Source organism: Drosophila hydei, unplaced genomic scaffold, assembly GCF_003285905.1.
Source record: "Drosophila hydei strain 15085-1641.00,03,60 unplaced genomic scaffold, DhydRS2 tig00000349-arrow-arrow-pilon, whole genome shotgun sequence".
Lineage (NCBI taxonomy): Eukaryota > Metazoa > Arthropoda > Insecta > Diptera > Drosophilidae > Drosophila > Drosophila hydei.
Genome location: NW_022045714.1, coordinates 707,366 through 734,659, shown reverse-complemented (window position 1 = coordinate 734,659; position 27,294 = coordinate 707,366). Strand labels below are relative to the sequence as shown.

Below are 27,294 nucleotides of genomic sequence, written 5' to 3'. Positions count from 1 at the left end.
CTTAGTATAAAAAGTAACAAGCCAAAAATGTTAAAAGGCCTGTTTCCCTCCACCACGTGTATACACACACACACACACAGGCGCGCATACACATGCACACACACACTGATACATGCATACGCATACACATTCACACACTCAGCACTCATTGGGCACCAGGAGAGAAAGTGTACTCAGTAAACTGTACTCAGAGCACGCCGCTGGCTGCTTGCTGCCTGTTCTCTCTCTCCCTCGTTCTCTCTCTCGTTCGCACACACAGACAAGATTTACTCACACAAACGCACACACTTGCGCACTCAACGCATACAGAAGTCTGGCGCTAGCCAGGCTGGGCTATGAAGCACAGTAAGGCAGAGACGGCTATTCAATTCAATAGCCTTTGCATTCGTTGTTGGTACTCTCTCTGTGTGTGTTTTCAATCAAGCGAGCGGCGCGCGAACCTCATCTTTTCCGCATTGATACCAACAAAAACACATTTACTGCAATAAAGCTGCGTTTGTGGCGTCGTTTGTTTATTTTTTACTAACTAAAAACAAACAATAACAACACAAGAAGCACCAAACTCCAAACTCGCGTTACGTTACGTTTATCGTTCCGTTCGCTGTTACGCCGATTCACCGTAAGAATCGGTAACAAAAATTTTCAAATTTTACCGTGTGGCGTCTGACGGCTCTGCTTCTGCTAGTTCCTCCGTCGTACATACATAAATACGTATATATATATATTTATATTATATATATTTATATATGTATAATAATCAATATAACGTACATATGTACAAGGAATAAACGAATGCGAGTTGCAATTGGCTTTAAACTTATTTTAGCCATTGAGTTTGTGTTGTGTGCAGTGCAAAAATTCGAAAGAGGAAGAACGAAGAAAAATACGTACATATATAAAACTATTGAAAATATATAAACTAACTCCTCGCCACCCTCAACCCCCTCAGTACGAACCATTCGCACAGTAATCGGCCAAAATCATGGAACACTTTCATCAAATACAGGTAAGCTTAAGTGCACACACAGAGACACACACCCATACACATACATCCACACAAATGTACATGTCTATATATTTTTGTATGTATGTGCATATATTTGCACAAACTATTCTGGCGTTCATCGTCTATTTTGCTCACATTGCGTCTACATCATTTACTGTCGCAAGTTAAAGATTTTTTTCCCGCCAACAACAAATTAAATTGGCAAGCACGCACTAGTTTTTATGTACGTATATACGCACACACAAACATATACGCTGAAGCATACATACATATATGTGTGTGGATGTATACATATAAAATGAGACGCATGAGAGAGTATGGAAATTTTACAATGGCCGAGTTGGAATCTCAATGCATACATGTGTATGAACATACGTTTGTACGTATCAATATATATATATATATATATATATATATATATGTATATATATAAGTTTTGGTTAGTTTTTTCTTTTTTATGTACATCAGTAGCAAATATATATACATTTGAGAAGAAACTAAATATACGAACTAAAAACAGGCATCCCATCCATACGACGACGCTATGCGTACATGCATACATACAAATGAACATATAGACATACAAGAAACATTTTTATTTTGCGTGCGCATCTATGGCCGCCATTTTTATTTTATTTTATTTTGTTGCTCGTTCGGCGTTAACTTATGCATTTTGTTAATTTAGAACACCACCGAAATTGCATAGTACATGCGTATTTAAGTGCATACAAACGAAAAACATATGTACGTATGCATGTATGTGTCTTTAACATTATAAAATTGGAAATGACATGTGCCTCGATTTTCGAATGTTGAACAGATACAAACAAGACTGTTTCTTAGTATTCGTGTCTGTGGTACATACATGCATACTTATATGTATATATTAGCTACAAATGTGTATATATTTATATTTATATAAAAAATATATATATATATATATATATGTTTGTATAAACATATGTATGAAAACTTGAAATATGCACACAACATCGAAGCTTGCGTAATCTGAAATTGGCTGTATGTACATATGTACATACAAACATATGTATGTGTATGTACATACATATGTATACGTGCTGCTCCCCATGTGAATTCTTTTCTTTGTATAGTGTCTCTTGTTTTAAGACAACTACAACTGGTATGTCTATATGTGCCTTTGTGTATGTGTACAAACTCGAAATGCTTTGTCAGTTCTCTGTACGCACATACATGCATATACATACACATATGTATATGTGTTAGTTTGTGCACAAACAATTTTACATTGTAAAGAGCAATATATTTTATTTTCTCACCGAAGCTCTCTCACGTTCATACATACGTACATCAAATATGTACATGTGTTTGTATGTTTTGACAGTGTTGCCGTTTTTTGCATGAGTAGTTAAGACACCCCTGGCATTGAGAGAATAAAAGAAGAGCCGATAAATTGGTTCGTGAACCGAATGAACCTGCTCTTTATTAAAAACGTGCCGTTTTTTCAAAAATCAGTCTCAGTTGTTGCTTTTGAGCGACTCGTTTGTGCGAAAAGTAAAATCGTAAACAGCTGATAAAATTCACAATACAATGAGATTTGTTATTGTTTTTTTGTTTATACTAATTCCCATTTGTGTGAACGTATGTATTAACTTGCTTTCTGCTGTACACTTAAACATTTCGAAAAATGTCGCAATTTGTTTACAATTTGCACGCATTAATTGCCAATAAGAAACGTAGCATTTGTGTTTAGCCAAAAGTGAATGGAACCATTGAGAATTGGAACATGCAACGCAGATGTTTGCTGCTCCAACCATTTGGAACTCATGCTCATGCGCATTTTCACCGTTTACTGTATGAATGTACAAGCCGCTTGCCTGTGACTGCCTACTTGTGTGTGTGTGTGTTTGTGTGCATGTGTGTGCTGCTGAGCGTGAAACCCGCCAGCGGCTAACAAGAGATCGTTTTTGGCGCCAAATGGCAACAGAAGCTTTGTAAGATCTACTGACTGCTCTCTTTAAAAATGTTTTTTTTTTTTTTATTTTGTTTTTTTTTTTTATTTTTGCGTGTGTGCTGCCATTTATAATTTTAATTGCAAATACTCATTGTGTACTGGCGTATGTACGTTCATCCAAAAATATATGCATATGTATGTGAATATATATGTGCATACATGTACATATATATGTATACATGTGCATGGGGCACGCTAGGTCAGTTATGCACACGTTTAAATAACATTATAATTTAAATTTGAATGTTGATTAGTATATCGATTGTTGACATTCATGTGGAATGTGATGATTTAATAATACCGTTATAAGGATGATAAGTAATTTCGATAAATATTCAACTATCCGAATGTAAATTTACTGTATTTATTTATAAATATCTGATTGAGTGATAAGTGCGACGCCATTGCGTTGTTAATTTCGATTTGGTTTTGTTCCTGCTCGTTTTTTTTTTTTTTTGGCAATAACTTGTCCGTATTGGCCTTGTACTTATTCACGCAACTTGCACACACATACACATAAACACATTCATAACCAAAAACAACAACCACAACAACAAACTATTGATTAGCAAACAATTCAACACTATCAGCAGCAACTGGCTGCGCAGCAACAACAACAAGCGGCTGCAGTACAACAGCAACAGTTGCAACAACATCAAGTGGTTGTCCAGCAGAATCAACAGCAGGCACATCAAAATAGCTCCAACACCACCGCCGGCGTTGGCACCCAACAGCTATTTACATACAAAATGGCCAGTAGTTTCCCCAATCCAGCCACAACAATGGCCCAGGTTGTTGCCACCTCGAATGCGGCAACCACTGGCTACGATTACCGCCTAAATATGGCACAGGCTGCGGCAGCTGCAGCGGTACCCGGCTCCCAATGGTGGTATCCGGCTGCCAATCAGGGTCAGGTGGATGCCAACACAGCTGCACAGCTCCAACAGCAACAGCAGCAACAACAGCAGCAGCAACAACAGCAACAGCAGCAGCAACAGCAACAACAACAGATGCAACAACAGCAGCAGCAACAGAATGTCATTAATTCGGCTGGCGTGAGTTGATCAAAGACTTGATGAAAATTTTAAAATGCATATTCATTTTCTCTCTCATTTCAGAGCCCAATGGTTAGGGGTAAGGCTGATGCGAAACCCAGAGGTCGGATGACAGCATACGCATACTTTGTACAGACATGCAGAGAGGAGCACAAAAAGAAGCATCCTGATGAGACAGTGATCTTCGCTGAATTCTCAAGGAAATGCGCTGAGCGCTGGAAGGTAAGCACTAAACCAATCAATTCCATAGTTGAAGTCTACCAGTCGCTTTGCCTTTCATTTAGACGATGGTTGACAAGGAGAAGAAACGCTTCCACGAAATGGCCGAAAAAGACAAGCAGCGGTACGAGCAAGAAATGCAGAACTACGTGCCGCCCAAGGGCGCGGTTGTGGGCCGCGGCAAGAAAAGAAAACAAATCAAGGACCCCAATGCGCCAAAACGTTCATTGTGAGTTCGTAGCAAAATTGATTATACTAATATTTACTAATGATCCCCATTGATGTCAATGCTTGTAATATCAATAACTAACTTGATTCGATTTACTTTGATTCTTGTAGGTCTGCGTTCTTCTGGTTCTGCAATGATGAAAGAAATAAAGTGAAGGCTCTTAATCCAGAATTTGGTGTTGGTGACATTGCCAAAGAGCTGGGTCGCAAATGGTCAGACGTTGATCCCGAAGTAAAGCAAAAGTATGAGTCGATGGCAGAGCGGGACAAGGCACGATATGAACGAGTGAGTGTCAATAGACTTAACAATGCATATATTTTATGTTTATTTATAATGTTCAATATTCGTGTCGTGTTTAGGAAATGACCGAGTACAAGACGAGCGGGAAAATTGCCATGTCAGCACCCTCGATGCAAGCGTCGATCCAGGCGCAGGCACAAGCAGTACAGAAAGCCGCGTTACTTGCTGCAGCTGCCCAGCAACAGCACCAGCAGCTGGATGAACAGCACGACGACGATGATGGCGACGGTGATGATGACGAGAATCAATAGGTCTAGCAGTAAAATAAATACTCTTCACTATTTATACACTATCCGTTGGTCATCACGAACAAGGAAAATAGCGTCAGCTAATCAATAACCAGATTAACTGATGCGTGTTGAACATATATATACACCAGTATATATTGATAATATATATATATATATATATATATATATATATATATATATATATATATGTATATGTATATATATATATATATAGAAATATAATATTAATTTTTTTTTTTTTTTAATAATAAGTAATCAAATTTCCATGAATTACTGAAGGAGAAAATCACAAAGAAACCTTTTATAAGTTTTATTTTTAAGAATATAATATATAAGTATATGGTTAGATTAAAATGACATTAATCTGTCTGCAAATCTTATTTTTGTGCTTCAATGATAAGTTTCTCCTCTAAAACACTAAGTACGAATTATTTTATAACTTTGAAGAAATTCATCATGTCATTCTCAGCAAGCAAACACACACAGACAGACACACGTTACCACTAAACATGCAAACATATGTATATACATATATTACGTATATTATTGGTACATATTTCCCCATTTATTAAAGTTAGAAGATTCACACCAATAATGAAACTAAGAAAAACAAAAAAAAACTAAAACTAAAACTAAAAAAAAAAAAACAAAACAAAAATGATGCGTTTACTCATTGCAGTTGCAACTACTCAATGAAACGTGATAATTTGAAATACTTAACTCAGTGGCGGGTGATATCTCTCTACACATTTATGTATATATGCATATACATATATATATTTATATATATCTACATATATGTATCTATATATATATATATATATAAATTATCATACAATTTCAGAATACTACTACTGAAAATTATCGCAATGGATATACTGTCAGCATTTAAAGAATACCTTTTTATCAATACGAATATGAAATGAGGCGAAAAACATTCAAAACTTTATATTTTCATCGGTCCAATCGGAAATTCAACAACTATTTAAACTTCACGAATGCGTTAACATTTCCAATTGCAAACACTTTCCTCTCCTTTTTTTTGTTTTTTTTTTTTCCCCATATGAATTAAGTTAACTCTGGCTGGAGTTGTTTTTCTGTGTAAATACATAAAAACCCAATTTAGATGTTAGATTTCCGATAGAATCCAGATGTATTAAGAATATAAAAATTTTATGTTTTTAGGCTGTTAAACATATATACGAGTAAATTGTATTGCATTATATAAAAGCGGAAGCAGAAGCAAAAGCAAAATCACAACGGATGCTTGACAACGCACCTGTTGTCTTGGCCATGTACATACATATTGAAGTATTATTTAAACCATTGGCTTATACCAATATCAGATTGATTCTGTAAGAAGTATATAGCTTTAACGACAAGACAACACATGTACACTAGGGGAAAGTATTGCTAATGCCTTAGAGGAGCATTGAACCCATGATCCTTTGATGCAGGCCAATTAACTCAGTTAAACACGTACACACACACATACACACACACACACTGACACACATATATGTATGTATATGTATATATATATGTATATACTATATAGAGTAAATTATGCTTTTTTTTGATAAGACGCAATCGTGTAACTCTGACTTCGATGTGTGGCATCTATCAATAAATAAATACAAGCAGATATCGAACAAGATCTGGGTAATATCGAGAGACTTCCTAATTCATATGTATGCATAGACTAGTAGGGATACATATTAGTTAGAATATGGCGTGACAAATCGGAATCACAGACGAGATAACAACAACAACAATGACAACAACTAACATATATATTTATGTGAGCATATTTTGTAACATTATAGTGTTACTGCTTTATTAAGAATACCGCACACCTTGACGATGGTCACGTTATATATATACCTCAAAATGTATGTACAGATATTATTTTCATGAAGAATATTTTTTGTTTTTCGATTTTCGTTTTTCGTTTTATTTTTTTCTAACTTTTTGTTTTGCCAGAGAACAACTCGCCACCGAGATGATATTCATAGAAGTGTAGATCACAACATATATATAAATCGATATCGTTTATATATATATGTGTGAATTTTCTATTAAACAGTAACTCCTTACATCATTTACTATGACAATTCCAGTTCCCCGTGCTTGTTATATAAGAAACTAAACTAATACAAATAAACTTTTAGACAAGTGATACTTTGTTTTTAGTGTATTCAGGCTCCAACGTCGGTTCTCTATATAAACAACTTTTAAGTTCCCCTCAAAACAAAAAAAAAAAAAAAAATCGAAAAAAACCAACAAAAACCCTTTCCTTTCCCAGAAAAAAAAATAAAAAAATAGTTTTTCGACTACTTACTATTATTATGTATATGTAAGTGTGAAATACATTAGCAATACTATGGTAGCTACTAAGGTATTTTTTTTGTTTAATTTTTTTCTATGAATTTACACAATCCTGTAAAAATAGTTAAAAATAAATATGATTTAGCTAGATGTACGCTTATGAAGGCAAATTCCCACAGATTTTTCTTATGTTTCTTTTATGTCGTTTGCTTTCTTTTATGCCGATTTCAGAAGAAGGAAACAATATATGATTTGCATATTATGCTTTTTTTTATTGTTTTCAATAGTATTATAATAATATATGTGTGCGAGTGTGAAATATGTTATAATAATTGGACTACAAATATACAGCGCCAATATCTAGAAATCAAAAAGGTTTTGAAAAAAAAAAAACTGAAAATTCAGATTTTCGACATTTTAATTATATATACATTTATAAGAATATATATATATATATATATATATATATATATATATATATATATATATTTGTAGACTAATCTTAGCACAAGCAAGACTTGAGCACTAAAACTGCTTAGTCTTCCGAACTATATCTATGAATTGTACTGACTCTTCAAATTCTGACAGGCAGTAGAAGCTAATACGCTTTCTTGCCTCAGCTTGAACGAGTATGACAAAAGATCATCAAGCAATCGATTAGAGCGAGAGGCAGCTATATCGAGCGGCAATGTCTGCCATCTAAGAGGCTTGAGCTGTACTTTTACCAAAATTAACTTTATTTAAAAAAAAATTGTTTTTCTTCAATTAAGGTAAGATATTTAACTTAAGTAGCTAGCCCAGAAGTGGGCAAGGTATAGCACTAACATATAGTCTAGTCATATATATAGCTATTTCCTCCTAACTTATAAAGAAAGAAAAGAATATTTTAAATTTATTTTTGTTTTGATTTCAGTTTTTGTATCATCGTTTAGAAATAGTCTGGATCTTTTTATATTAAGCAATAGATTTTAAACTCGCTTTAAGCTATTGATATTTTTCAGGATTTTTTTTACTTTTAAAAGAATTGTAAGATTCTATGGGTAAGTATCTTAGCGTAAGTAAAAAGGAATAGTTTGCAATTCTCTCTCGCTGTCTCTCTCCCTCTCTTTCTGTTTCATTCAAAATACAAAGAATCGCCTGGAGTCTAACACTATTGATGATAAGATCAATGACACCCCTCACTATTTGTGTCGCTCTTCAAATTACTTAAAGAGTAACTTTGCCATATTTAGATTCGGCAGAGATATAGAGACAGCTACGTAGATATCTATAGCGCTGCTATCTACAGGATCTGATTAACATTGCATTTAGATATATAGCTCTTTAAAATTTGTGTTTCTAAATAGTTGACCTTAATTTCTATAGCTGAAATTAATTACAAATTAATAGCGCGCTAGAATCACACCCAAAAATAGACATTGGCATAATCGTGGTTTAGTTTCCTCTTTTTATTACACGAATTGATTTAATTATCGTGTGCTACAATCATAGGAGTATTTCGTTTATATCTAGTTTAGTGTTTCTGTTACTGCTGTTAGGTGTGCATTGTTTAGCAGCTTAGGCGTTTGACCTCTGTCTCTAAGATGCAAAACTGAAATAACTGTAACTGTATTTTGTTTGAAAAGGGATAGACGGATTATAGTACGCTCGATAGAAAGATAAAAACAAAAAAACTAAAAGGAAACATTAGATTCTAAGATCCTTGTTAAGAATGCTCCCGGCCACTTATCGTACACACATAATTATCAATAATAAATAAATTATTTTAAATAAAAAACTTGATGGAAACTAACTTAATTAATGATAATGTTGGGTATTACTTGCTGGGCATCTCTCTTCCTCTGTTTACATCCAGAGTTCGCCGCCACAAATCTCAAGGGCCATTTTCTTGCGGAAGTACTCCATGTGCTCCTGCGAGAAAGTGAGCGGCTTATTGCGTGTGATGTACTCGGCAAACATGCAACTGAATACACCGCAATCACTGCCATTGGTCTGATGGGGCACATTTTGGACATTTTCAATTGTAAAGTCGCTGGTGTCGAAGGGCTTCTTGCGTTTGTCCAGCGACTCCTCGAGCAAGTAGTTCTCAAGTGCGTTCAACACCTCCGAATTGGGCTTTCCCATTGAATCATAATAGCGAATAGTTTTGTTCTTCATGTGAATAATGGCCATGCACCAATGCACGTTGCTGACATGCACTGGCACCGGAATTATATCCTTGCTGAATATATCGACCTTGCGAGTCCAGCGCTTCACATTGCTGTAGCCGCCCTGCAATAGGCGTGGAACGAAAAACGTATTCATCGCATACACGCTGGGCAGTTTGCCCTCCTTGCGCTGAGAGCGATCAGTTAATAGATTCATATAGAAGTTAATAACTTCATCGTTCAGCCAAGAACTGCCAGCCAAGGTGCGAATATCGTTTCTAGTAATGCTAAGGCTGAACTTCGAAATAAGCACCTAGAGAGAAACATGTAATATAATTATATATATATACTAATCAAACTGTATAGAGATGATAGTCACCTGGTCGGCTTTGCCGTATACCAGTTCATTATAGCGCTGCTGATGGGCATCAGTCCATGGAATAAATTCTGGTTCGCTATCTTTCTCCAGTGGATATTTGTCCAACACAAATAATGTCTGACTAATAAAGCGTCGCTTGGATAAGCTCTCACGCAGCCCTTGCTCAAAAGCTCGACGTTCCTCTGTTGTCTTTTCAGCTCTGTGCAAATAAACCATATATAAGTATAGTTGATCAACTTGCAATAGACGCAGCACTTACTCCTGCAAAACAAGATTCTTAGCATGGTTCACCTCCTGTTGCGTTCGCGCACATTTCTCATTGAAGATGTGAGTATAGTTATCAGCAAAATAGATGGATTTGCTGTTGCGCAGTTGCAGCGCTTTAGTGCGTGACATCGACAGCTCTGTTTGGGGCGGCAGCATCAGCGTAGATCTATAAACAAGGTGAGCTTTAACAATTTGCATAAATATAATGGGGTTTCAATACTCACTTATGCGTTTCCTTGCCATGATCTACATCTATGCTTTTATCGACCAGCGGCTTCTCCAGCTTCGCGCTGATGGTGGAGCTACTGCTCGGACCGTAGCATTGTACGAGAGCTGGCGGCGGTTTCCTGCCCAACGTGATAGACGGCTGTTGTTGTTGCTGCTGCTGCTTTGAATTGTAATTCAACAGCTTGGCGTATTCGGAGAGTCCTGCCGCGCCGGATTCGGCCTTGTTCTTAATATAAGCACGCATCCAGTCGCTGTTATTAAGGCTTATCGGCTGCAACGGCGGCGGCGGTGGTGGCTTCTCCTTCTCACGCGTATTAACGGAACGGCGTGCATACTCGCGCTCATGAAGTGTTAAATTATTGATGAGATTGATATACTGATTGTGCTCATTGCGCTGTTCCTCCAACACCATTATATTGTCTCTGCCGGCGCCCGATTCATACAGATTGCCGCTGTGCCCATTCAAGCGCGCCTCAGATGACGAGAGGCTACTAGCGGGACGTTGATAGTTGACGTTCGTTAGAAAACCATTTGTGCCATAACGCAAGGCATCGGAGTACAGTAAGTTGTGCCTTCTCGATGAAGAACGTCCAAATTCATCAGGGCGCGTCGTTGGCTGGCCGCTTGACCCAAGGCGATCTGCAAATGTTTGGTACAAGTTGCTCTCGTTATGCTGCTGATCCTCGGAGTCGGACAGATCCACCGGAGAAGTGGGCTGTGTATTCCGTACATGCACTTGCCGCGTCGGCGGTGTGCAGAATATCGAGAGACGCTTCTGCGGCTGGTAGGCATTGTGATTGCTGCTGTTCTCTTGCTCTTTGCGCTGGTTTGCGGTTGCCATGTGGCAATAATTGTCAGCTGTGGAAAAGAAAAAGAATTGCAATCATTACGGGCTTCTATAACTTTCCAAGGCATAGAATCAGATTTGATGCCCCAGCTAATTTAAATAGAAAATCATTCCGAGAAAATAAATATGATGTAGCTCGTCATAGCCATGTCATAGTAGCCAAAGATTATATATTTCTCTACGTAACTAATTTTCGAATTAATAGATTTACAGTTTCTCATAAATCTCACATTTTGGCCGACTATTTCTCTGTCTATATGATTTATATCTGAACATATATATTTCTATAAAATGAGATGATGAAGGGTGCTAAGATGATGCTTTCATATCACGAGTCAATTCTCCAATCCACTCAATTTCTTAGGTGTAATAGAGATTTTTCTACATCTCCCACGAACTTACCGTCATTCGGCATAAATTTGGGAAATGTGTTATCCACTCGACGGTATTTGATCGAATGATGAGCTCCTGCCTCGTTGGTCAAGGCTTGATAGCTGGAATACAATGAGTAAGTCTTTTCTATATGGACTGTTAAATTGATTGCCTTACGTTCGTTTGCGGGTGCGTTCGCCGTCTTCGTTTTCGGTATTGGGTGGTTCCTTGTTGTTTTTGCTATTGCGGCCGCCGTTCGGCAACCAGTGACGTATCCAGTTGAATATATCAAAGCCCATCGGATCGAGATTTGGATTTTGTGTGCTTGTTGCTTTTTCGATTTTAGACGATAAGGCTTTTATTTTCGAATCGATCTCATCCAGCAAAGCAGTCGTGTCGTTTGCAGTCGAGGGTTCTGTTGTTATTGAAATCCTCAACAGATACTCGCGCACATCGTTCAGTTTACGCTGCAGCAGCAGAACGCCCCACAGACTGTCCACCTGTCGATTTTTGCACGTATCTGCAATGAAGTCCAATGTACGCTGTACGATTGCCAAGCGCGGATCCGATTCCGGCTTCGGTTCCAAAGCGTCTATAGTTGTTGCTGAAAAATTCTCTTGCTCCAATTCAGTTTTGATATCGTTTGATAGCTGCTGCTGCTGCTGCTGTGGCTGCGGCTGCTGTTGCTGTTGCCTCGTCGTGGTGGAATTGTAGTTTGAAATTATTATGTGGTTGTTTGTTGATAAAAATTCAGCGCCATTTGTCACAGATGCAGTATCCCAATCGATCGGGAGCCCAACGCCGTTCAACGTCAGCGCCTGCTCTGGATTCCAGTTGGCTCCGCTGGCCGCCACAATTACCTGACTGGGCAGTATATTGAATAATTCGCGCACACTGTCCACAGTGTGCACAGCTAAAAAACGAATCTAAATAGAGCAAACAAACAAACAAACGCCAAACTGTCAGTTCCTCTAGTTCATCACGCATCCGAACATGGCTGCCATGCGACGTTGTCGGCGCCAGAGCCCTTGTGCAGCAGCAAATTTTGCGCGCCGCTTGAGCACAACAAAAAAAGCAGTGAAAGAAAATGCAGCTACAAATATGCCCATGTACAAAACAAGCGTAATGCTATGTTGCTAACAAAACAACTAGCTGTATAGCTGTCGTATGACGAATTCAACGCGCACTTTCAATTAAATTGCTAACATTTTATAAGTGAAGTTAATTTAATGCCGGTTGGTGCCATTTCGACGCCGCTCTTGAAACTTGCAGTCGCGCTTTAAAACGTAGGTTCGTAAATATGCAAATACACTAGAGATTGCATTTTTGTAGTCATTTGCACTTACCTGTTGTGTTGATAGTATGGATGATGAATTTAAAAGGTATACAACTTTAAAGTTTTTCCAGAATTAAAAAACCTAATCGCCTAAAATTAAGCGTGCTGACAGACAGGCTGACATATCGACAAAGCAACCACATCAACACAAAAACATGAAATGCCAAAAAATACCAAAGAAAAATACTGAATTGAAATAAAAAATCGCCTTTAATTGTCGTTGTAAATGGTTTAATTAATTCGTTGTGAATCTAAATATATTATTGGATTTTTTTTATTTAATTGTATTCAATATAAACCCAAAAATTTATAGAATTTATTGAGAGTGTACTCTGCGAAATGCATTTTGCAACACTAAATGCGACATTAACGGGAGCTATCGAATTTCGATAGCTCGATATTTTTACGTATATGTGCCGCTCAAAATTGAATGTGTGCGCCATTTTGTTTTATTTTGCTTTTTAAATGAATTTATGCTACAGCTTATATATTAACATTTATATATATATATATTTTATTTGAAATGCCCAAATATTAAGACCAGGCAACATGCAAAATAATGCACTGTTCTGTTAGTCCTTGTTTTGGCAACAGAAAAACAAAAAATTCCACACTAAGGTTGTAGATCCATATAGAGCACCCGCAAGGCCCACCGTTGCCTGGAATGTGTAGTGGACCACGACCCAATGGGCGAGAGCGCCCCAAATGAGTATCAGCAGGCCGTTGGTGAAGTGTACCGGCCGGCGAATGGCTGTCCAGTTGGCCCGCGTCATGCCCAACTGGAAGACCATTTCCTGTAGAAAGGCTGTGACCACCTGGCCAAAGCCCAGCAGCACAGCCGAAACGCTTAGCAGCAGCTTGGACGTGGAGAAGCTAATAACTACATAATTGTTTGTCATAGTAAAATGCAAAAACTGATGCCACATTAAAAAAAATGCTTACAAATGAGCGCCAGACACTTGCAGATGCTGCCCAATGTGAACCACTGTAGCTTTCTTTTGTACAGGCTCGAACCGAAGCGCGGCGTCATCAGCGAGAAGCACATCCAGGGAAAGGCCAGCAGAGAGAAGAGGAATGGTATTTCGGCGTTCTTCAATGCATGATGGCTGACAGCTAAGCCCGGCAGCACAGTGAGGCACATCACATAGCTAAAGATGTCCGCTGAGATGAGCAGTGTGGTGGCATATAGCTGCGGCACCAGCAGCGCCTGCTGCAGCGGCATCACAATCTTGTCCAACAGATTCCACCACAAGTGTGATGTAACCGCCCGTGACATACGTCGGATGCGATGCTGCCAACAAATAAAATATCAGATCAGATCGGATCGGATCAGATCTACCACAAATTTTCAGTGCTTACCAAATTCGCATAGGCCTCGGGCAGTGGGGAGGAGCTGCCGGTGCCACTGGGATTCAGCGGGCTCTGCGAATAGAGGCGGCCATTCGAATGGGACTTGTGCAGCATTTGCGACTGAGATATGCTGTAGTTGTCGATGGTGGCATTGCTGGAGCGCATTATGGACACCGTCTCATCCTCTTCGGGTATAATCTCCATGATTTCAACGCCATTCGGATTCACATACGTGACGTATGCCTCATCCGTGGCGAGCATATAGTTGCTGTGCGTGTCGACAACAGCGGCGGCCACAGCTGCCGCTGGCGCTGTGCTGGTCATCTCCGTGGCCGGATTGCGCCAGGACATTGGCGTGTCGAGGCCATCCATTTGATCCGCCACAAAGATGGCCGCCAGCGCGGCACGCATTGGCAGCGCCCCGAAGCCGGTCTCCGCCTTGATTACTGAGATCCGTTTGGTTGTGAACGCATCCTCGCGATGCTTGGTGATGATCAGGCTAAGTGGTATGAGATTCACCAGCATTGCCGACATCAGCACAATGGACTGCGCGGTGCCATACAGCGTGCGCAGGCTGGTGAAGACAAACGACAGGAACAGCTGGCAGAAGGCTTCACCGCACAGATGAATCGTCTTGCGCACGTATTTGTCCTCGCGCGGACGCACTGCCTCCAGTATGACATGCGTCTTCCACTGATACAGACTGGCGCCAATACCTAGTGGCCATTTGGACATATCAAACGGATCGCCCAGCAGCTGGCAAGTGCAATTGACTTACCCGCAAAACAGCCGTAGAAGACAATGGCCACAGTTTGCGTGGTGGTGGTGACCACCACCCAGGCGGATGAGAAGAAGATGCCGCTGATCATGAGCGAGAGGCAGGCAATGAATGTGGCCAGCAGAAAGATGCGTCTGTATTGCACGGTTTCGCGTGCCCGCCCGCTATACTCTGTGTCCAGATGCTCCATAATGGAGCGACAGAGCTCACCGGTGGCCTGGTAGACGATAGCTGGCCAAATGCGCAGCACCAGATCCTTGTCCGATTCCACAACGTTGCCATACAAGTAGGCTGGCGTTGCCAGAAATGCCTAGAAGAGAGAGAGAGAGAGAGAGAGAGAGACAGAGAGAGAGAGAGGAGTAGAGAGTTGAACCAAGTGCAAGTCAATAAAGCGAGATAGCGAGAGTTAACTGATATTTACGTGTATGGCAAAACCGCAGAGCATGTACTTCTGTTGTATGTGCTTCTTGACCACCCGCCGCCGTTGCACTCCGGCGGTGGCGCGGGCAGCGGCACGACGTACGGGTGCACCAGCAACTGGTACCGCTGCCGCTGTTGCCATTGGCATTGTTGTCATGCCCGCCACCGATCCCGTTCCCGTTCCCGTTCCCGTTCCCTTTCCTGTTCCCGTTCTCGTTTCCGTTTATGTTTTTCCGTGCCCTTTCCTATCGTTTCTGTCCCTTTGGATTTGCGTCTGGTTTATGGATGATCCCGAACCGTTTGCTTTTCGTGTGGAATTTGTGTGCTGGTACTGTGTGCGGCGCGTTGTCTAGCCGTTGGCATTCATCATTTACCAAACCGAAACCCGTTTAGATAATGGCGAAAAAAAAAATAAATAAAATTGTGATAATAATCGCGCTTATCACATTGAAGATATCTCTACGTACCAACACCCACAGACGAGTGTGTGTGCATGTCTGTCTCTGTCTCACTGTGTGTGTGTGTGTGTGTGTGGCTGGCCGAGATTAACGTCAGATACATATGTAAAAAAGAAGAAAAAACGTTTGTCTTTGTTGACGCTGTTGGCTTTCCTGCAGCTCCGGCCACCAAACGAAACGCCAGCAGAGGATTATGTTTATGACCACACGCCAGCTGATCAGACATCGCACTCTGATAACACGCAGCATACGATCCGGTAATATGAGCCATTTCGAGTGAAGCAAGCTAATCTATTCGAGTGCAACGTTGCCAACAATTGTGTAACTATCCACACACACACACACACACACAGATACACATTAGCTGGGTAAAACCTTTACTCAATTGAATGCTCAGATCAGGCCCAGGGACAACTAGCTGCCTTGAGCTTTGCTGGGCGAATGTACTGCTAAGCTAAAGACCTAATACTATGCTATACACCATGATGAATGCCTAATGGAGGCGACCACAATTGACGAAACGTTATCAGTGGATGTTGCCTACTGCATGATCCCTGCTCAATGATTCATGGGAAACGTTGTATTACTTTGAGCATACTTCAAATAGTTCCCTGGCTAACTAATCCCTGAAATAAAACGAAACAAACAAGCTCTAAAGCGACTAGAGAAATGAGTTAATCTACACATATATATATATATATATATATATATATATATATATATATATTCATTTCATATTCATTTAATAAAAAAAAAAAATATTCTCAAATTGTTTTTAGTGCAAAATGCCTAAAAACAATTTGAATATTTTTTTTTTGTTTTTAGTTAGTTTTAGTTATTAAATATAAAATTATGAAATTGTCGTGATTCAGACTTGTTGTTTTCATCATGTGGCCAATAAATAAGGGTGACAGCTGGGTGGGTGGTTGCTGTTTGAGTCCGATCGGGACAACTGGGAGAGAGGGGCACAGCTTGACCTCCCAACGCGCTTATCACGACAATATCTTTACACACTTCCGTTTCACATCCGCGGACAGAGCGGCGCACTGGGCGTGGCAACTGCCTATTCGCACAGCTGACTTTATGGGTTTACAACTGTATTTTGCGGTGGTTGGTGGTGACGTTAAAGCAACATCTTTTATTTGCGCTATATACTAAAGTCAGCCTGGAGCTGGAGATAGGGCCAATCGTAATTAGGCGCTGGGTTTGATAAGCCCCAGCATCCGGCGACGAGATTCTGCTATAAAATAGAGTGAGGGTAACACAAGTGGCTCATACAACGATCGACCGAAGTTAGCCATAGGCAACACGATGACGACGACAACCAGAACAACACCCAGAACAACGATGACAGCGAGACGTGGATTGTTCTCTGTGCTGCTGCTCTGCGCAGCCCTGGTAAGTGCCATCTGGCTCCAGATGTGAATATCTTACCAACGACTCTGCCTTAATTACAGCTGATGACCAAGTCCTGCGGCGCTCAGGCGCTCAGTGGCGCTGGCAGCGGCGATTTGGCCTGGAGCGAAACAACAACAGCTGCAGAAGGCAGTGGCTGGGAGGTGACGATCACCAGCACACCACAGCCGGAAGAATCAACTGTGCAGGAGGAACTGACAACGAATGCCATAGAAGAGGTGGACACGACAACAATTGCTGATGAAACACCATCGGAGACAACTACTGCTGCTGTGGATGCGGAAACCACGCTGAGTCCTAACGAACCGGAGCCAGAGACCACGGTCGCACCCAATGAGGAGCCATCTACATCAGCTCCCAGCGAACAGCAGCCAACTGATAGCCCCAGTGCAGAGCCCTCCACTTCAGCACCAAGTGTGGAGCAGTCTTCCAGCAGCCCCAGCGAACAGCAGCCCACTGGCAGTCCTAGCGAAGAGCCATCAACTGGTAGCCCTAGCGAAGAGCCATCTACCGGCAGTCCTAGCGAACAGCCATCTACCGGTAGCCCCAGCGAACAGCCATCTACCGGTAGCCCCAGCGAACAACAACCCACTGGCAGTCCTAGCGAAGAGCCATCAACTGGTAGCCCTAGCGAAGAGCCATCTACCGGCAGTCCTAGCGAACAGCCATCTACCGGTAGCCCCAGCGAACAACAACCCACTGGCAGTCCTAGCGAACAGCCATCTACCGGTAGCCCTAACGTGGAGCAGTCCTCTGTCAGCCCCAGCGAACAGCCATCCACTTCAAGTCCTACTGAGGAGCAATCCTCTGGCAGCCCCAGCGAACAGCCGTCCACTTCAAGTCCCATTGCACCAACGCCATCGGCACCTCCCGCATTCCAGTGCGAGAAACCTGGTGTATTCGCCCATAACAGCGGTGACTGTCAGCGCTTCCACAAATGCATTCAGACCGGTCCTTTCGGTGAGCTGACGGCCTTTGACCTGGTATGCCCGCCACTGATGGCTTTCTCGCCCATCTACGGCCGATGCGTGCGTGATGTGGCGGCGTGCGACAGTGATGGATTCGTTTGCTCCGCTCCCGGACGCTTTGCAGGCAGCGACTCCAGCTTCTATTACAACTGTGTGTTGAGCATACGCGGTGGCTATCATAAGTATATTGTGCGCTGCTCGCCTGGCCAGCGTTTCGAGCCATTGATGGGTCGCTGCTGGCGTTATGATTGGACCCAATTCCAGCCTGGACAGGCGTTTGAATCTGAGGACTTAGCGGCCATCAAACAGGAACAGAAGCAGCTGAAGACCGAGGAGAAGTTGCGCCAGAAGGCCGAAAAGATCAAAGAGAAACAGATTCTCAAGCAACAAAAGCTGGAGGAGAAGCTGGCCAAAAAGGCGGCCAAGGAGAAGGCCAAGCAAGAGGCCAAGGCCAAGAAGCCTCTGTCCATTGAAAGCGCCGAGTCCCCCGAACTGCCCAGCATCGAAGTCTAATGGAGCCCAGTAACCCCGAAATCCCGTTCTAATCTATGTTGGTGTATAGCATAGCCCCATTAAGTTATGGTTCTTAATTTCACTATTTTTTTTTCCTGTTTTGCATGAATAAAGACAAAAGTTCTTTAATAAACCGTTTGAAATGCCTTTGGTCAACAAAGAGCGGCAGAAACGGTTCGTTTATCAGCTAATCGGACGCAATCTTAATGATTGTCAAGAACTGGTTTATGGCCGACTATAAAAGACTCGAGCCTAGAGCCCATCCAGTTAGTCTGTCGAAACAAGTAACGAATCGCAATAGATATTACTATCAGAGCAACTAATTGAACAGCAAACCCCGAATATGCTTAACCTTCATTTGGCACTAGGCGCCACCTGCCTCGTGCTGCTTGGCGCTGTCCACGCCGGATACAGCCATCCTTGCAGTGGCTCGGGCTTCTTTTCCGACGGGGATAATTCTCATGAGTTTTTTGCCTGCGATCCAGCGCCAAATGGTGGCTATACACTCAGACACCTGAGGTGCCAGGACAATATGGTTTTCGACTCGGAACAGGCTAAGTGCATTTATATGCAGCGGGATGCAGTCCCAGCTGATGGCAGCGACATTGAGAACCCCACAATACCACCAGGAAATTTAGATGAGAGTACTTCTGAGGTCGTACCACCAAGTCCCACTGAAGCTCCCGCACCTAGCGGTCCCACTGAAGCTCCCGGACCCAGCGGTCCCACTGATGCTCCCGAACCTAGCGATCCCACTGAAGCTCCCGGAACCAGCGGTCCCACTGATGCTCCCGAACCTAGCGGTCCCACTGATGCTCCCGCACCTAGCGGTCCCACTGAAGCTCCCGGAACCAGCGGTCCCACTGATGCTCCCGCACCTAGCGGTCCCACTGATGCTCCCGCACCTAGCGGTCCCACTGAAGCTCCCGGAACCAGCGGTCCCACTGATGCTCCCGAACCCAGCGGTCCCACTGATGCTCCCGCACCTAGCGGTCCCACTGAAGCTCCCGGAACCAGCGGTCCCACTGATGCTCCCGAGCCTAGCGGTCCCACTGACGCTCCCGGACCTAGCGGTCCCACTGATGCTCCCGGACCCAGTGGTCCCACTGACGCTCCCGGACCTAGCGGTCCCACTGACGCTCCCGGACCTAGCGGTCCCACTGATGCCCCCGGACCCAGTGGTCCCACTGACGCTCCCGGACCTAGCGGTCCCACTGATGCTCCCACACCTAGCGGTCCCACTGATGCCCCCGGACCCAGTGGTCCCACTGACGCTCCCGGACCTAGCGGTCCCACTGACGCTCCCGGACCTAGCGGTCCCACTGATGCCCCCGGACCCAGTGGTCCCACTGACGCTCCCGGACCTAGCGGTCCCACTGACGCTCCCGGACCTAGCGGTCCCACTGACGCTCCCGGACCCAGCGGTCCCACTGATGCTCCCGGACCCAGCGGTCCCACTGACGCTCCCGGACCTAGCGGTCCCACTGATGCTCCCGGAACCAGCGGTCCCACTGATGCCCCTGGACCCAGCGGTCCCACAGATGCCCCCGGACCCAGCGGTCCCACTGATGCTCCCGGACCCAGTGGTCCTACTGACGCTCCCGGACCCAGCGGGCCGACCACCCCAGACCCTGACATAAATTGCGCAACAACTGGATTCATGCCCAAAAATGGAAATTGTAGCCAATTCGTTTTGTGCTATGAGGACGATGAGGGCGATATACACCCGATAGTAAAGTCGTGCCCCGAAGGAATGCAGTTCCATCCGCAGAAGAGATTTTGTATTCTAGACTTTGACTGCACCAATCCTTGAGAAGTAAGTGAGCAATTTGACAGATGAAATAAATATCCCACTCTGTGTACTATTAAGAAATGCATAAATTTAGCAACATTTTTTTTTTTCAATCCATGTGGAATTTTTTTTGTTTTTTTTTTTTTGTTGAAATGAATAAATTGTGGTCTAATTGATATTAATTGATTGGAGAGAAGATATGCCAAATCAGAAAACAATTCGCTTTTAATAGGAAATACTCAAGTGACGGCGATAAGAATACGTTTTAATTTCCAAACTGCGCCTCATTGGCTGTCTTCCATATCTAATCGATGGCACTCGATGAGGTCTGTCGCTGTTTAAGTGCTTCATTTGAAGGCGAAATGACGGCTACTGGAACGCCACGTTGGCGTTCGAACCTGTGTTAGCAGAACATGAGTTTATTGGTCCTACGATAAATAAAACACTGTCATCTATAAGCCGCTCTTATCTCTAGCTGTATCTGCATAACGCGAGTTTCTGGGCAACAGCTGCTAGCTGTTGTCTGCCTTAATTCCACTTGGTTTGTCAGCTCTTTGTAACACCTGATTTATCATACAGCTTGATAAACATTTCCATTGAATTGAGGCGAAGATGGAACTCATTGAAAATTAAAATGTGAAATGTCTGGACCCGAGTCGATAGAACTCAGAGATTTCGTTCGGTTCGAGTCTAGAGATTTTATATGTTTATTTCTGCACAGCATATGCAGTAGAAGCTTTTTATTTTTAGTCGATAACTTATAATAATCGATAAGAATCGATCATTTAAAGTGTTGCTCAAGCGAAGAGCGTGTGTGTGTGTAGCAGGGTATATACTAGTCAGGCACGCCCGCCTAGAGCACAGCTGCTTGTTTTATTTTAAAATATCTTAACTTTTAATTTAAAATAAATCTTTCTAATGAACGTTATATGATCCTTTGACTAAGATCTGCTTTAGATTTATGCTATATGCGTTGCATACTTGATAGCAAAAGCCATGATACTCTACCGAAAAAAGAGCATAGCGCTACAGATAATTGCGCATAAGGGGAATTCTAATCTTGACTGGGCAATGCTTTCCCCTGGGTGGGGCTGATTGTGGGTAGACGTAGTACATTATCTCCAATGTGGCTACGATAGAACAGTCATTCAAAAAATATAATAAAAATACGTTTCGCAGCACGCCACGGGCATTGTTGGGGCAGGAAGCTGGAATCTGCAATGAGTATAATAAATATGCAAGTAAATCGCACGGCGGCCACAACTCGATGAATTCTCAAATGAGTGAAAGTCGTCGGCGCTACGACTATTGCATAAGGCAAGAGCCAGAGGGGGGGGAGGGTAGAGGGAAGATGAAGACGAAGCGGGAACCGTCGCTTGGTTGGACAATTGCGCATGCGCGTAACTCGTTAAAATGATTTCCAACGCTGGCGACAATTAAAGCAGGCCGAGTTAGACTTTATCCACGTCAATCCCAGCCGGCAGTCGTCACTTGGCAGCTGGCAGTCGGCTTCAAATGCAAAAATTATTCCGGCACTTTTGCATTGGCCGCAGTCCAGGCACGTAGCAGTCGCAGCCGGGCTGCCAAGCTCATGCTGATGATAAGCGTTAGAGCAGCGCCGCCAACAAAATGAGACGAGCTACGTGCAACACGCTGGCTGACACTGTGCCATTTGGCCCTAAACGATGCTCACACACATGGGCATGGCTCAAATCTAGCGCTTGGCCATTATTAACAACATTAACAACAACAACAACAACTAGCTAACTGCTGCAGTTGCTGCTGATGCGACTCTGTGCCTAACAGTGATGAGACTTGTTTCTCACTCGCTTTCTTCTGGGCAGGTGTTGCGTCGCTGACCCAGCAAACAAGTAAACAACACTAAACAAATCACAAACATTTCGTGCGAACCTTTCTTTTATTATTATTATTTCTGGGTTTTTTTCTTCATTTTTAGGGGGCACACAAACTGCGCCCAAAATGCTCAGTTCAAGATAAATGGCCAGATACAATTGTATCTTTATTTGAATGTGGCTCACTCTCGCAGTGCTTATGTAATTTGCGCATTTACACATTATGTTCATCTTGTCGCCGCTGTTGCCCAAGCATCAAGCTGGCCAAGAAGAAGAAAGATCAGCATTCAAATGTTGTCCGAGCTTATGCGAGCAAGCGAAATCGACAACAATTCCGGGCGTTTGTTTAAAAAGAAATTTGCACTCCATTTACTTGGAGCATTTCGGCGAGATCAATGCGCGGCTCGTTGAAGTTCTCACTTCGGCTAGCATAGCGAGAAGAACAAGTCTCCCGCCTCAATAAGGCGTGCTTGCCACAAATTCGATATACTCTTTTCACTTGATGGGCGAGTATAAAACTAGGCTTCCATTTCAAGTTGCTGTTCTTTAATTTCAACTTGTCAGAGACATCACAGAGTTGCCCAATGATGGGCGACAGATTCGAGGCTTGCGCAACGGAAGTCAGCGCTTCATCAATGTCTTCTATACCTTGTGCTCTCAAAGAAGTGATAAAATCTGAATAATTGACAAAATGTTGTTCAGCCCATATATGCTTCCAAAGTCAAAACTCTAAGAACACAAATAAGAGTGTTCTTGGCGGAAGTGCCCGACTAGCATATACCCTGAACTCTGCGCATAGTTGCTAATCCAGTCATTTTAGACTTCTAGCTGTTGGCCCTGCTCATGAATATATATACTCTGTGCCTGTTGCCAAGCATTACCACCTGTCACCTTTAAAAATGGCATTAAACTAGTATCTACCATTCCCATTGAGCAAGCTAATAGTAAATTGAGATATGTTCTTTGATCTAACTGTCTGTGCTGTGCTGTACTGTACTGATACTGTCATCAGAAAACTTAATACAAAATTAAGCATGACATGTAGGACACTTCCACTGGCTCATGTTAGGCATATGTAGCTAAGGAAAAACTGTGAATTCAACGAGCGTAAAGCTTTAGTTTACCTTAGTGACTTTCCTCTTACAATTACACTGGTCAACAAATCATATTATGAAAATTGCTGACTGCTAACTGAAGCTGACAGCAATTTGTATTCATTTTTAAAGGCAATGAGCCCCAGTTGCAGTTGGCCAACGATCTAACTCGAGGAAGCTCTGGCATGGTAAGAGGCTCTTTGAGTTGTCTAATATGAGAAACCCTTGTAAGAGTTGATTGTTTCCTTGCTCGTCTTCGTCTAGTCAAGTCTGAATATTTCTGCAAGCTTTTATCTATAGTTCGAGCTAATTAATTAAAAGAAAAAAATTAATTCAAATGAAAAAGAAGCAAAATCAATTTTGAATTTCTAATTGAATTTGGGCAACTTTGCTGTGAAGCACAGCTACAACAAGGATGTCTCAGTGCCTTAGTGGCTCAGTTTTAGTTTCACTTTCAGTTTCATTTTCAGTTTCTCGATCTCAATTCCAGTTTTTAGCTTTGGCTACACGCGCGGCCGTTGTCACATTTATTTGCAACATTTTGCATGTTGCCTTTGAGCGAAAACCGCCCGCGAGCGCTCACGTAGCGCTAGAGACAGTCTGGAGAGACATGCACAATGCGACTCTGTCGCTCTCTCTCTCCTTCTCTCTCTGTCGCACTCTTTCTCTTTCGCTGTGCGCGTCGATCTCACGTTGCGACGCGTCGCTTTGTTGCTTTACCTGCCGCATTTTCCACGAGCGCGGCTCAGTTTGTGGGCGCCTGCGCGCATGTGCAGTTAGTTTTTGTCTCTGGCAACGATCGCTTGGCTAGCAAAACATATACGATAAACGAGATACGAGATACGTGGGTGCACATCATCGAGCCTCATCCGTGCCGAATTGTCAAAAAAAAAAAAACAAAAAAAAAAACAAAAAGTGCTAAAAAAACAAATCCAAAAACGAGTGCAAAAAAAATTTACTAAAATCGATTTTATATATATTTTCTTAGTTTTTTTTTTTCAAGTGCTATCATTGCAAGCATCAAAGTGAGCGTTAGATATATAGAAATAAATAAGAAAAACAAAAACGAGTGTTATTTTTACCTGTTGTCCTGCGCGCAGGATCAATCAATCAATCAACGTACAGACTGGACGGCGAGTAAAACATAAAGAAAAACACACAGAGCTCGTACTTCAGACTTTTCCTGGGAAATCTTGTATGCATTTGCTGCGCCGACACTGAAAATGGTAAGTGTGAAAATGAAAATAAAATGAAAATGCCAGTGGAAATGGAAAGCAAATAATAAAACAAATAACGCATTTCGGAGCCCGTTTACCAAGAATTTTCACATGGCCAACAGAGTTTACGAGTCTCGAGGCTTGAGTCTAGGGTTAGGTCAGGTTTTCTCTGCTCGCTGTGACTCAGTAGAACGTCAAGGGCTTGTTAATGTTCATAGCGAAATGGGTTTTATGACAGCGTCTGGTTGCCCCAGGCCAGCTAATCACTTGCCACCTTTCCAGCGTGTCCAACAGCAAAGCATAAACTACTTTGGAATATACCAGAATTCTTTTAGCTTTCAACTTCAAATTTAGAAACATTTCAAATTTATTTTGTTACAACATGATATAACCTTCTATGTAAGTAGCTATGCTACTTGTAGCATCCACTTCAACGCTAGCTGCCAAGTGCAACTCCTTGAAAACTCTAGAAATATTTTATTGATAAGGCTAAAAATTGTCGAGAACCAAGAATCAGAATATATATATATATATTATATTATTCTATATATATATTATATTATTATTATATATATATCATATTATATTATTGACTTGAAAAAAATAAATTGAAAATTTCAAAGGTATTTTAGAGTGAGTTTGAGCCCAGGACTTCAAATATGTAAATTTGAAAACCTAAGCTGAATGCTCCACTTCTGATTTAAGATTCAGGTATAAACCCACTAGGAAAAGTATTGGCATATATAGTACTTGGGTATATATGTATATATATTTTAGAGCTCACATTAACTTCCAGTTAAAAATGTTGACTGCAGCTATGTAGCTTTAACTTCCAGTTATTAAAGGTGACTATTCAGTGTTGTAGTCTTAACTTCTAGTTAGCAAAGTTGACTATGCAGCTACCCAATCTTAACTCTAGTTAGTTATGTTGACTGTTCATTTAAGAAGTCTTAACTTCCTGTTATTAATGTTAACTATACAGTTATGGAGTATTATCTTCCAGTTAGCAACTTTGACTATGAACTTATGGAGTCTTAACTTGCAGTTAGCAAAGTTGACGATGCAGTTATCTAGTCTTAACATCCAGTTAGCTTGGAGGCTTAACTTCCAGTTAGTAATGTTAACTATGCAGTTATGGAATATTAACTTGCAGTTAGCAACTTTGACTATGAACTTATGGAGTCTTAACTTGCATTCAGTTAGTTATGTTGCCAGCTAGTTAATTTATACATTTTTTTGGAGTCTTAACTTCCAGTTAGTACTGCTATCCAGTCTTAACTTGCAGTTAGCAAACTTGACTACACAGTTGACGTCAAGTTACATGCCCAGGAGTACATTGAATGCCTCTCTTTGCAGCTTGCTCACACTCATGTCTAGTTTGGCTCAATATTATGACATGTGGCATATGCAGCTTGGTTTTTTTGGTATCTAGAGGCAGCGCTTAAGTGGCTTGTTAGCTTGAGCTGGTTGCCTGACAGCAAACTATTTGTTGCAGTTACGCGGCAGTTGTAATTTGCCGTTGCGATCATGACAATGTGTGGCCAACGAAAAAGAAGGGTAAGGCAAGCGCTCGCTTTTCACTTCCCAATGAGCTTAGCAATTAAGTGCATTATCACATCAACACGTTCATGCGTCGTCTGGCCAGCTGACAAGTGCCTGGCTGCGTCCTCCTGCCAGCGGCAGCTTAGCCAGATGGCATTAAGATGCCATCATCGTGCGATCGCATAATTGTGGCCCGCGAGCATTAAGCAGTCAATGACATTCAGCTATAAAGTCTGGTCTAATCCCGTCTAGAGTCCAGTCTGGCATGGAATGCCATCGAAGCACGATTACACAATCAGCGAGGTTTTTCTCTTTTGGCCATTGCAAGTGCTACAATTACACGCACTCAGCCCAGTATTCATTATTCATTATTCATTATATATCGAAGTGGCATATAATGGGGCGCATATTATGCATGTCGCGTATTCCCCATGCCCACCCCAGACTATATATATCTATATATATATGCTGCTATACTTCATAGCGACACATACATATGTTGGTGCTCGTTCAATTTGGTGTTTCACTTTTCAATTGAAATGCATTGGCCGGCGCGCACCTGTTACGCACGCACAGGTAACCCGAGCGTCGAGCCGCGCCGCCTTCGAACCGCAACAAGGTAGAAACAATAACATTAAGTTTAACAATGGCAATACCCAAAGTGTAATATATTTAAACATATTTTTTTTTTTGTTGTTTTGGGCATTGGCGTTTGGCTTTTATGTAACACACAAAACGCGTCCGTTGCGCTTTTCGCATGCCAAAAAGCCGAATCGATCTTTCATTTCTGCCTGTCCGTCCGTCTGTCCGAGCTCAACTGTAAAAGCCATAATGCGTAATTGGCAGTTGGAACGATCGCTAATGCCACTGATAAGGCTAAAGAGCGTCATGGGAAGCGCTATTAGAGGGGAATCGTTATTTGAGTCAAATTGTGTG

At 42.0% G+C, this 27,294-nt stretch overlaps 5 protein-coding genes across 9 annotated transcripts; 3 read left to right on the top strand and 2 right to left on the bottom strand.

Annotated features, from left to right (window-relative positions):
* The first annotated feature begins 747 nt into the window (after positions 1 to 747).
* On the top strand, positions 748 to 5,175 carry LOC111595352 (high mobility group protein DSP1). Of its 5 annotated transcripts, none has more exons than XM_023309029.2 (6): positions 748 to 1,006; positions 3,593 to 4,054; positions 4,118 to 4,276; positions 4,339 to 4,502; positions 4,613 to 4,787; positions 4,862 to 5,175. In XM_023309029.2, the coding sequence occupies exons 1-6, from the start codon at positions 983 to 985 to the stop codon at positions 5,051 to 5,053; spliced, it is 1,176 nt and encodes a 391-aa protein (XP_023164797.1). In that variant the 5' UTR covers positions 748 to 982; the 3' UTR covers positions 5,054 to 5,175. The 5 variants fall into 5 exon arrangements, with proteins under 5 accessions (XP_023164797.1, XP_023164796.1, XP_023164795.1 ...); XM_023309028.2 differs by having other exon boundaries at positions 3,590 to 4,054; XM_023309027.2 differs by having other exon boundaries at positions 3,569 to 4,054.
* Positions 5,176 to 8,287: 3,112 nt separating this feature from the next.
* On the bottom strand, positions 8,288 to 13,092 carry LOC111595351 (ubiquitin-like-specific protease 1). The gene is made up of 7 exons (XM_023309022.2): positions 12,968 to 13,092; positions 11,799 to 12,547; positions 11,652 to 11,743; positions 10,399 to 11,260; positions 10,167 to 10,340; positions 9,908 to 10,106; positions 8,288 to 9,841 (listed from the first exon to the last, which is right to left on the bottom strand). Exons 2-7 carry the CDS (start codon positions 11,918 to 11,920, stop codon positions 9,227 to 9,229), a joined length of 2,064 nt encoding a protein of 687 aa, XP_023164790.2. The 5' UTR covers positions 11,921 to 12,547; positions 12,968 to 13,092; the 3' UTR covers positions 8,288 to 9,226.
* A 399-nt stretch (positions 13,093 to 13,491) lies between these two features.
* Positions 13,492 to 15,701, bottom strand: LOC111595359. The gene is made up of 5 exons (XM_023309036.2): positions 15,507 to 15,701; positions 15,086 to 15,395; positions 14,317 to 15,023; positions 13,900 to 14,248; positions 13,492 to 13,837 (listed from the first exon to the last, which is right to left on the bottom strand). The coding sequence occupies exons 1-5, from the start codon at positions 15,660 to 15,662 to the stop codon at positions 13,530 to 13,532; spliced, it is 1,830 nt and encodes a 609-aa protein (XP_023164804.1). The 5' UTR covers positions 15,663 to 15,701; the 3' UTR covers positions 13,492 to 13,529.
* Positions 15,702 to 17,233: 1,532 nt separating this feature from the next.
* On the top strand, positions 17,234 to 18,989 carry LOC111595370 (flocculation protein FLO11). Its single transcript, XM_030224078.1, has 2 exons — positions 17,234 to 17,361; positions 17,421 to 18,989. The coding sequence occupies exons 1-2, from the start codon at positions 17,275 to 17,277 to the stop codon at positions 18,858 to 18,860; spliced, it is 1,527 nt and encodes a 508-aa protein (XP_030079938.1). The 5' UTR covers positions 17,234 to 17,274; the 3' UTR covers positions 18,861 to 18,989.
* Positions 18,990 to 19,058: 69 nt separating this feature from the next.
* Positions 19,059 to 20,708, top strand: LOC111595363 (collagen alpha-1(I) chain). Its single transcript, XM_030224079.1, has one exon. It carries the CDS (start codon positions 19,204 to 19,206, stop codon positions 20,671 to 20,673), a length of 1,470 nt encoding a protein of 489 aa, XP_030079939.1. The 5' UTR covers positions 19,059 to 19,203; the 3' UTR covers positions 20,674 to 20,708.
* Positions 20,709 to 27,294: the final 6,586 nt, after the last annotated feature.

Bases quoted from the DNA above. Each gene is read 5' to 3' on its own strand.
- LOC111595352 (XM_023309023.2), top strand. From the start codon at position 2,576: ATGAGATTTGTTATTGTTTTTTTGTTTATACTAATTCCCATTTGTGTG. The intron at 4,503-4,612 runs GTGAGTTCGTAG...TGATTCTTGTAG, and splicing joins AATGCGCCAAAACGTTCATT to GTCTGCGTTCTTCTGGTTCT. The intron at 4,788-4,861 runs GTGAGTGTCAAT...TGTCGTGTTTAG, and splicing joins ACAAGGCACGATATGAACGA to GAAATGACCGAGTACAAGAC.
- LOC111595351 (XM_023309022.2), bottom strand. From the start codon at position 11,920: ATGGGCTTTGATATATTCAACTGGATACGTCACTGGTTGCCGAACGGC. The intron at 10,107-10,166 runs GTAAGTGCTGCG...TTATTTGCACAG, and splicing joins AAGAATCTTGTTTTGCAGGA to AGCTGAAAAGACAACAGAGG. The intron at 9,842-9,907 runs GTGACTATCATC...GTTTCTCTCTAG, and splicing joins TATACGGCAAAGCCGACCAG to GTGCTTATTTCGAAGTTCAG.
- LOC111595359 (XM_023309036.2), bottom strand. From the start codon at position 15,662: ATGACAACAATGCCAATGGCAACAGCGGCAGCGGTACCAGTTGCTGGT. The intron at 15,396-15,506 runs GTAAATATCAGT...TCTCTCTTCTAG, and splicing joins TCTGCGGTTTTGCCATACAC to GCATTTCTGGCAACGCCAGC. The intron at 15,024-15,085 runs GTAAGTCAATTG...AATGGCCACTAG, and splicing joins CTTCTACGGCTGTTTTGCGG to GTATTGGCGCCAGTCTGTAT.
- LOC111595370 (XM_030224078.1), top strand. From the start codon at position 17,275: ATGACGACGACAACCAGAACAACACCCAGAACAACGATGACAGCGAGA. The intron at 17,362-17,420 runs GTAAGTGCCATC...CCTTAATTACAG, and splicing joins TGCTGCTCTGCGCAGCCCTG to CTGATGACCAAGTCCTGCGG.
- LOC111595363 (XM_030224079.1), top strand. From the start codon at position 19,204: ATGCTTAACCTTCATTTGGCACTAGGCGCCACCTGCCTCGTGCTGCTT.